Genomic DNA, 10,694 nt, shown 5'->3' on the forward strand with positions numbered 1-10,694 from the left:
TGGTTTCCCACTTCACCAGACTCTGACAACTTGGTTTCTATCATGACTGGCATTGGTTTCCCACTTTACCAGACACTGTCAACTTAGTTTCCACTGTGGCTGATGCCCCATCACTGCAGAAATTTGCACAGATTAAATCTTCACCAAACTTTCAGGTCTGGAATTTAATACTGTTACCTACCAATGACTATTTGGTCATATCTCATTTGCTTTCTCAGACTGCTAATGAATTTGAAAACCTCCTAATATATTTCTTAGCCACATTTGTTTAATATTTTAATTACTAGTTCATATACTCTCACAGACTTTTCTTCTGATTGAGTTGTTTTTCCTTTCGTTATGAATTTTCTGGCATTTTAAATATTTTCTGGAAAGTAAATTTTTACTTGCTATCTATACTATTTTCTTTGTTCTGCGTTTGTAAATGTGATTTGAATTATTGTAATTATAAGTTACAAAATTACATTATGGATTTGTGATTTGTTTTCCTAATATATGCATTTGAAACCATCACTTTCCCTTCAAGTACATTTTGATACATATTATACAGACTTTCCTTAATCTCAAACACATAAAAGGCATCATTAAACTTATATTTTGATTCTTGAGTTATGTGGAAATATATTATTTAACTTATATCCCCTTGAGAGATTTTTCTACATATCTTTTAATGAGTAATTTCCAGTTTAATTTTATTTTGGTCAGAAATATATTTCCTATGACTCCATTTCTTTTAGACTTGTTAGGGTTTATTTTGTGGCCCACAACAGTCAATTTTAGTCAGTTCTTCATGTTCACCTTGAAAAACAAGATGTGAATTCTGTTGTCAGGTAGGCAGGTTTCTAGACGGCAGTTAGGCGAGCTTGTCAGGAAGATTTGTCTGTATCTGTACTGAAGAGGAGCTTTGATGCCTCCAGGTGAAACAGTGAGTTTATCTACCTCATTTCCTGAATCTATTGTTAGATTTAAATAGGTTTTTCCCTCTATGATTCATTTAGGGTTATTATGTCTTTTGGTGATTAACATTTTCTAATTAACGATGACCCTGTTAATATTAGTGGAAGCAAAATCAATTCTTTCATCTTGTGGGCAGCCACTCAAGCCTTCTTCTGACGACTGTCCTTGGTGAATGTGTTTTCTCATCCCTTGGCTTCTTATCTATCTGTGCTATCAGGTTTAAATATAACAAAAATAAAGGAAAACGCTTGAATGTAGTTTTGAAATACATAGAATTTGCCTTTTCTTTTCTGCATAATCTTAGGTCTGATCATTGAAATGTATGTAATAAATTGTATGTACTATAATTACTTATATGTTTCGATTAAAACCATTGTGGTCACTGGATTCCCTATCTTCTAGCTTTGTTTTTTTTTTCAAATTTATTCACCTATTTATTTGTTTAAAAGATTTTATTATTTCAATTGTGAGTGTGGTATGTGCACACGAACGCAAGTGCCTCCAGAGGTTAGAGGCGTGAGAGCCCCTGGAGCTGGGATTCCAGGCAGTTGCACACCACCTGATGTTCCTGGGAATTGAACTCAGGTCCTTAGGAAGAATAGTAACTGTAACAATAACCTTTAACCACTGAACCATTTCTCCAGCCCATCTAGTTACATTCTTTTTAAAAATTGCACATGAATTTTGTATTTTATTCTTTTCTATCTCCATTATTAGTTTATCATCTATGTTTAAATACCACTAATGATTATCCTAGGATTTTCACATAGACTGTAATACTTCAGTGTCTACCTCCTAATGTATGAGGAACATAATCATATACTATGCCTTCAATATATAAGCAATACCAGTGCATTCTTCATTGGTTCTCATTGTTTTAGTGTTTTTAGTGTTGATGTTTATATATACATATATCTATATGTTAATTTATGTTATATAAATCCAAAATATTTTCTTATTAATTTTGCTATAAACTAGTGGTTGCTGTCTCGATTACAGATCAAATCTGGAATACAGTGAGTTTTTTCTGTAAAATTTATCAGCATAGTGTCTATTGTTTCTATATTATCAATGGCTGATTTTGCATAGCAACATCTAAACTGAGTAATTGTAACAATAATAAAACCAAAAAATATGGCCAACAAATTGTTTCTTCCTTACATTTTTCTTTAAGTGTGGGCAGATAAGCGCAAAGCCTTTTACATTTACTGTCTGAACAGAAAATGCCCACCTTTACTCAGGCAATTCACTTTTGTCCTTATTAAAAGCAAGAGAAAACGAAGTTAACTTGTGTTTTTGTTATGCCATCTCTAGAGCTGCTCTTTATTTCATAGACCTGCATATCTCTGTCGTGCTTGAAGAACTTCTCTTCCATTTTGTGAAGGGCTGATGATGCGTTTTCCGTTCCTTATTTCTGGTTGAAGAGCCTCTAGTGCTCTCCAGTGCTTAGCAGTTATTTTTGCCTTGTGCAATACGCTGGGTTGACAGGTTTTCTTATTTCAAAACATTGGAGATATCATTCTGTTCTTTTAATATGTAACCGCTGAGGCCATTGTGTTTCTCAACTTGTAATGTTTTGCTTAGAAGTCTCAAAATATCCCCCTGTGGTGGATCACAATGCATAGGCCTTCTGCAGGTGTGTGTGTGTGTGTGTGTGTGTGTGTGTGTGTGTGTGTGTGTGCTGTGCCTGTGATTTAATGGTTTATAAGGTGTGGGCTCTTCCTTTGCTTGATGTTTTCTGAGCACATTTGGATATGTGTTTTGATATCTTTCAACATTTTTGGAGCAATCTCAGTCATTACCATCTCAAATATTTGCTCTGTTCCCTCTTCTGAGAGTCAGACTACACATGCCTGGTGTTCCCACCAACATGTTGTCACTGGTCTCTTTGCTTTTGTGTCTCTGTTTAGGTACATTCGATTGACCTACTTTCTGATTTTCTCATTTTTAGGTTGTGGCAGATCTACAGACAAGACAGTCTTCATTGCGTTGCCCACTATATTTTACCTTTTTAATATTTATTTCATTCATTTTTCTACTTATGTTTTGACTACCATTTCTTTTTTTTATTGAGAAAAAAAAATTTCCGCCTCCTCCCAGCCTCCCACTCCTCCCGCCCTCCCCCCACTCCTCTCCCCCTCCCTCTCGAGTCTGAAGAGCAGTCAGGGTTCCCTGCCTTGTGGAAAGTTCAAAGTCCTCCCCCTCCATCCTGGTCTAGGAAGGTGAACATCCAAACTGGCTAGGCTCCCACAAAGCCAGAACATGAAGTAGGATCAAAACCCAGTGCCATTGTCCTTGGCTTCTCAGCAACCCTCATTGTCCGCCATATTCAGAGAGACCGGGTTTATCCCCTGCTTTTTCAGTCACAGTCCAGCTGGCCTTGGTGAGCTCCCAATAGATCAGCCCCACTGTCTCCGTGGGTGGGTGCACCCTTCTTGGTCCTGACTTCCTTGCTCATCTTCTCCCTCCTTCTGTTCCTCATTGGGACTTTGGGAGCTCAGTCCAGTGTTCCAGTGTGGGTCTCTGTCTCTATCTCCATCCATCGCCAGATGAAGGTTCTATGGTGATATGCAAAATATTCATCAGTATGGCTATAGCTGAGGATAGGGAACCTGAAATGATTCTATCCTATAGCCATATTGACTACCATTTCTTATCAGGTTGTGCAGAGCTTTCTGCTATAACCTTCAGAACAGTCTCTTTCCAATTCAGTTTTTGATAATTTCACTACCCGGATGTGATCTCTTTAATAATGTGCTTACATTTTCTCTTTAAAGACTTTTCTTGTTTCAATACTCCTCTCCCATTTCCGTTCCTCCCCCTGCTCCTCCCATTCTCGTTCTCCTCCTCATTTCCCTTCTCCTCTTCCTTTTCTTGCTCGTTTTCCTCTCTGTCCTCATCTGTGTGCTATGTAGAGCTGCAGACTTTGAGCTCTAGAGGGTTAGTGGCTGGAACTGGACATCCCAGTTTTACTTCTAAGCCTTTAATGTGTAGTTTAGCAGGCTTCAGTACTGTTCCTATGACATCCTTCATAGCTGACTATACATTCTACTGGTGTTACTCCTACACGGTATGAGTAGGGATGAGTGGTTGGAGACTTAGTTCTCTGCTCTCAACATTAGGCTTTTCTGGGAGAGATGTTCACGGTTCACAAGTGAACTGTGGTATGCTCACAGTGTTCACAAGTGGGATGTAGGGAGCTTGCCGTATGTGCACTCTGCTTTCGGTGCAGTGGGGCAGAAATCAGGCAGGGCTGCTTTCTGCTGATGTCTTAGAGCCTAGGTCTTAGATATCAAGCTCCTTGACTATGGGTCACAATAATACGGATCCGAAAGTTCTAGTGGACCTGTCCCAGAGATTCTCAGTGTTTTCTTGTTTCCACTCCCTAACGGCAATAGGTCTAGGGTTGTACCCTCATGGAAGCAGGACCCATTGTTTCTGCATTGTAGGGAGGTGACTAGATTAGTGCTATGTGCATTTCCTGCAATGAATGCTTTTCCCTCCCACAGGCTTGTTTCCCAAAGAGGTGCCATCTAGACACCCACTCATAAGCACCTGAGTGAGGCCTAAGCACCTGTTGATGAGTAATAGCCAACACCTGAGATGGATCTCAGGAGTCATCTCCACCCTGATTCTATCCCTGATCTATTAGCAATTCATCAAACATTCTGCCTGAGTTCTTACTGCAGGCTTGTGACCTGGCGTTCTTCTTCTTGTCCTTGGTCCCTTGGAGGCATCTGTTGTTGTTTGTTTGTTTGTTTTCCAAGATTCAGATCAATTTATGACCTTGAGACTTTTTCCTAATTCATTATTTTAAATTTTAATTGTATACATTTTTGGCATTTTCTTGACTGTGGGATGGGGCTGATTTAAGTCGTTGCAAATGGAAACTCGAAAGTTCCAAGTCTATTTTCTAGGTGTGCATTTTGTTTTCTCATTGCTATAGTGTTGCTTGTGCCTAGACCATTTTTATTTTAATGTTTACAAATGCCTTATGCTTCTATTGCTGCAATTAAACACCATGGCCAAATGAAACTTGAGGAAATAAGAGTTCATTTCTGCTGATATATCCTGAACACAGCCCATCTTGAAGGGAAGTCACATAAGAAATCAAAGCAAGAACCTGGAGGAAAAACTAAAGCAAAGGCCATAAAAGCATGCCAGCTTGCCACTCAGTGACTCTGTCGCTCATGGCTTGCTCAGCCTGCTTTTCTGTACAGCCCAGGACCAACTTCGCAGTGATGGCACCACCCTTGCTGGATTTGGCCCTCTGACATCAGTCAGGAACCAAGAAATTGTCGCACAGATTGGCCTACCGGTCAATCTTATGGAGGCATTTTATCCATTATGATTCCTTCGTATTAGATTTAGCTAAGTTTTGTGTCAAGTTGAAAAAATCAGTCAGGATTTCAAATTTATTAATCTTTACCTATATGGTCTGAGTTTTTCAAGGTGGATTAGGACTTCCCTATATTTAAGGTATGAACATGTGACTGTGTCTTTTATCTAGAGGAAGTGAGGTCATGGTGGGGAGCATCTTCTGTGAGACCATTACCTCACTTTCAGTTCACATCCAATCCTCTCCATATAGCAGACTCTATCGATGATATTCCCTTACTGTTTCCTGCATCCCTTTATCAATCAGTTGTGCTCACGACTTCCCACCAAAACTGCCCTCAGCGGAGCAATGGCACCGATCCATTGGCTGCTTCTTTACTCCTCTCTAGTTTCCCTCACTGCTTCTTAAGCTTTTTTCCAAGAATCCCTACTTATCCCTCTGAATTTCTTTGTGTCTTATAATTGACTCTCCAAACCTTTCTTTTTATTTCTCAGTGAGCTTATACACTGTACCGACTTAGCCATTAGTCAGCGTTTCCAAACACACCTAAATTATTCCAGCTTGTCTTTCTCTCTTCAAAATCTATGCTCATGTGTGCACAAGAACATTGTAGGTGAAGCAACATGTTTAAATACCAAAATTCACCTCCTTTGCTAAAATGTTGCCTTGTTTTTTCTCCAGGAAGTTCATTGGTTCAGAGTTTCCTAGGTATCAAAAACATACTTATTTTTCACAGTTGCTACACCAAATTCTGTCACTAAGACCAGTAAGTCTCCATTGAAATTATGGCTCTCTTTTCTAACAAGATATTTGTATGTTGGCATAGATTCTCATTTTATTTTTCTGAGCTACTAAAGTTACCTACAAATAAGATAATTTCCTTATCATTACCCTTGTTCAGGCTTCTGGAATAATCTTTTCTTTGACACTTGAACTTCCTATAGTAAGTATGCAGTACATCTGCCTTGGTGTGTTCCTTCTCTTTCTACCTAGTCTGCTATATAGGCTTCAGATTGCCTAATCGCTGAGTGTTATGTGCTCTTTCTTTGGAAGCAATTCTCATTTCCTAAAAGTAGAAAATAGAGAGAATGAGCTATCATGAAAACAGTAACAGTGTTGAGCTCTAAAACATGTTTCATGAACTCTGTATGAGTCGGGCTACAGGAAAAGAACAAACCTGGAGGTGGCTGCCCTAGATTTAGGGTAGGAGGCAGGGCATCAAAGTACTTATCTATTCATGACCCTGTCCTCCCTTTGCGACTTTCACATTCTAGAGCGAAGTACAGTTCCTTTACCCTTGAATCTGGTCTCACACCTCTCTCTTGTTGTTCATCCAATCACAGCTTTGTAGAGATCCAGAGACCCAACCAGGTTTATTCACATAACAGAAAGTGAGAGAGGAGGTGAGCGAGCTTCACTTCATCAAGATCAGGTGTCTTGCCCTTCCTGTCCTAGAATAAATATCAGGGCTCGGTCCCCGTAGACAGATGACACCATTTGGTACAGCTAAACGGTGTCATTTGATCACAAGATGAGTACCCTTACTATACCTTTAAATGTAATCACTATGGATCTGATTCTTCTATTCTCTATTTTATCTTTTTGTAATTTTTATTACAATTTCAGTTCTTGTTTTAAAACTTTTTAATTCAATTTTTCCTTACGGATTTCTAAAGCATGGCAAGGCCACATTAATAAAAGTCAGTGTAGTAGAAGGGTGTCGTCTGAATCACACCACAATGGCTAAGTATATCATTCTTGGTATCATGTCTTGTGCCCACCCACTGTTTGCCTTCAGCACTCGATCTTGACCAGAAGATGCCATTGTTCTGGTGGTCAATAATGAATGACCAGCATCAGGCTACAGCTTTCAATGCTGAAAATATTTCATACTGTTCCTTCACTGTAGAATATCTCTGTTTTGTCCTATGTATGATCAGTTTCTTTCTAATTAACCATGATCTCTTTTCATGATTTCTGTGACAGTGTCACAGTATTAATTTTAGTGTAATTTATTTATAAATGTAAAATATTTAGCAATGTTTATTACATGGTCTATGAGAAATATTATTCAATTAACTATAACTTGTAAACAAAGCTCCTCATCATTCGTCCTCGTCTGAGGGAGCAGGATAAGCAACAGTGCTTGCCCACGGCTGTGCAGTAGAACTCTGCATTTTATGCGTTGCTTCTGGGTAGGTCTGAAGGTAGGAGACCTGGAAGGAACAGTCCCCATGCTTAAAAATGGACCTTTAAATATATGTGTGGTAGGCAGAAACCACAGTGTGAATGACCAGCAAGCCAGAAAACTTCCAAACAGACCCAGAAAAGGAAGCCAACCACAGCAGGGTAAATACTGCACTTACCACCTGGAAATTGAACAGTTTTCTGGAGCTTTGCTATTGATATGTTTGAAGCCTATGTCTCGATAGCAAGTATCAAACCTTAAATTATTCTTCAGTGTAACAAACAAAGAGTAAAAATAGACCCTTGTTCTCAGCAGCAGCACTTTTTCTTTGCGTACGGTTTTCCCATGCTGTATGTGTTTGGTCGATGATACAGTTAAGTGTGACCATGGCAAGAAAAGTTCAGAAGCATCATACTTCCTTCTTGTCCCTTCTCTCTACGTTATGCAAGTGTGCACACAGACCTGCATTAGCATTTATTTTATCAATTATTCATATTCACTGTGCTGAGTGGCTATTTTACCAAGGATGTGCATCATCTCTTGTGGGTCTTGCAATTTTTTAAAATGACTGATCAGGATTAAGGGTTGAGTATTTAATTAAAATAATATAATGAGGTTGATAAGATTCTCATATCAAGAGCCACAGAATTTTCAGGTCTTTGGGAGACTATGCAATGAATACGTGTGCATTTATCAAAAAAGAATAATGAATGTAATAGGCAAAAAAGAAATTAGAAGAACTGTATTAATTGAAAAAATAATTTTGAAATTGATGATTATGATCTAATTGATGTCAGACAGTCCTTTACCTTAGACAATAGTCTCTTGCTTATATTATTAAGACCAATATCTGCAGCTAAATTGTAGTGTTTTTTAAAGATTCATGTTGCTTTCTGCATGTGAATTTGTCAAATGGTTTCTAAGAACTAAAACTGAATTCTAAATGAAGCTACTTTGTTAAGACCAGCAGAATGTGGGATTGTTGATTTGTGGGTTTTGAGGTCACATCAGTATTCCAAACCAAACTCGTTGACTGTTATCTCATTAAATGGCACTGGGTAGACATTTAAAGATTTTTGCACATTTTAATTCAGCTGGTAACTTGATTTAAAACAACATTGATTTTTTTCAATTCATTCTTGTTCATGTATATCAACATGAATTTGTAACTATTTGAAACTATTTATAACAGGGTATTAAATTGGGGGGGGTGTCCATTTTAGTATTGATCACCACCAGTTCTCTGTTGCTTTCATTTTCCTTTGAGCTTCAGCTTTTGAGAATTATTTTTCATTCTTTCCCCACCATACCTCAATCATGAAATAATTAAACCACCATCAGACAGAACAGTAGGAGACTCTGTGGACGATCACAAGGCTGGAAACTCCCCTTTTGAACCTGAGAGCCCATCTTGGAAGAGAAGGACATGCCAATTAGGGCAATGGGCTTGTGACTCATGCTCTGCCCGGGGCAGAGTGGGACATCCGGGACATAAAGGGAGATTCCAAGGGAAGAAGTCACAGTGATGGTCTTAGTGGCAAAGTAGGCAAATTCCTTGACAGGATGCCATCTGCTGGGTTCTAGCTCAGTAAATAAAATTGAAGGGATGAATATATGCACCTTAAGTTAGTAACCCTGTATGCATCTCATAAAAATTAAATTAAATTAAATTAAATTAAAGGGATGAATATACCTTTCTGGATTTAGGAATTTCTCATATGACTCTAATGATTACCTTGAAAACATTGACTTAGCCTACAGATCCCAGTGCATTGTGTAGTTTGATTCTGAAAGTGCACGAGGCCTGGACATGGAGGAAAGGAAATTTGTGAGTTGTTGTAATTTCTATATTAATCTTTAGCTGTCATTTGAGCTCGAAAATGGCTGCAGTGTTGAATCTTGGTATTTCTGTGTGCAGAATTTCACAGCGGGATATTAGATCGTTAGAGTGAAGACACACCAGCCTTAAACCAGAACCCATTCACTGGTACCACTTGGACAAGACACCGTGGACAAGAAATCAGTTGTGCGGTGGATCATGGAAATCAAAGAGGAAGGAACTTCAGAAGAAGGCCAGCATTTTCTTCCTACAGCTCAGGCAAATGACCCTGAGGACATTCAGTTCACAAGTAAGTACATGTGTCTTATCTCCCGTAGGTTTCTAAAGAGCCAAACTGTAACCCAGATACGTGTAAGCCAAACAAATATCCTCGCGCGTTCACAGAAACCTGGATTCCACCAAGGAGCATGGGATTACCCAGTTGTTTCCCCCTTTCTCTCTGTGCTTTGGGCTGTGAGTGTATGACATTCTTCTCAGCTTTATCTTGGAGGAGACAGATGATATGTCAGCATGAACCAGCATCCAGTGCTCAAGTTTTCAAACATATATTAAAACACTGATAAATCCATTTGATGGACCCTTTCCAGATGCTAATCATATTTAAGTAATAACAGCTTCCATTTGGCATTTATTTATTCCAATAGAGAATCAATATTTTGGAAGCTCGACCTTGTTATGACCAAGCGGTATTTAAGGTGAAAGTATTAGTGGAAGGTGTTCCCCAAGGTTTGCCTCGCTGCTCTCCCAGTTGGCTAATCTACAGAACTCAGAGTGCTTAAAGACTTGGACAAGATTTAAATCTGAACATTGGAATCATTTTTTTTTTTGTGCTAGTCAAGTAATTAAGAAATTTAAAAGAATATTGTGTTTTCTCTCATGCTCTTACAATTCTAGGTTTTCAGCTTGTTCTTCAGTTTAAACTCCGGCCTTTTCTTTCCAAACAGTTTTTCCACTCATTTTTAGCACTAGCAGATAGATGCCTAACCTTATTAACCTTGTATCTTAAAAAATATCTTTAGAAAATGGTATTTGTTGGATGCATTGCCAATACATTTGATGGTCAAAGCTTAGAGCAGAGTTAATTATTAGTATTTGAAACAAAAACAAAACTGGATTATCTCACAAGAACTTACCTAATGATTCTAACATCCTTGGACAGCTTAACATTGTTAACTGAAGCCTTTTAAATGTCAGCAAGAGAGAAAAAAATAAAGGGTTTCTGTACTAAAAAACTAATTAATAAATAGTCAACTCTGTGGATAAAAAGGCATTGCATCGGGGGCTGGAGAGATGGCTCAGTGGTTAAGAGCATTGCCTGCTCTTCCAAAGGTCCTGAGTTCAATTCCCAGCAACCACATGGTGGCTCACAA

The 10,694-nt window shown here is 38.5% G+C and overlaps 1 protein-coding gene across 6 annotated transcripts in view; it reads left to right on the plus strand.

The window, feature by feature from the left end:
• Inpp4b (inositol polyphosphate-4-phosphatase type II B) overlaps nt 1-10,694 on the plus strand; it is a 762,195-nt gene that overhangs the window by 385,508 nt on the left and 365,993 nt on the right. For all 6 annotated transcript variants that reach the window (XM_026777265.1, XM_026777268.1, XM_013354610.2 and 3 more), the window contains one exon: nt 9,403-9,613. In XM_026777265.1, coding sequence (XP_026633066.1) covers nt 9,523-9,613 — 91 coding nt within the window. In that variant the 5' untranslated portion in view covers nt 9,403-9,522. The remainder of the gene's footprint in view (nt 1-9,402; nt 9,614-10,694) is intronic.

This window comes from Microtus ochrogaster, unplaced genomic scaffold, assembly GCF_000317375.1.
Source record: "Microtus ochrogaster isolate Prairie Vole_2 unplaced genomic scaffold, MicOch1.0 UNK51, whole genome shotgun sequence".
Taxonomy (NCBI): Eukaryota; Metazoa; Chordata; class Mammalia; order Rodentia; family Cricetidae; genus Microtus; species Microtus ochrogaster.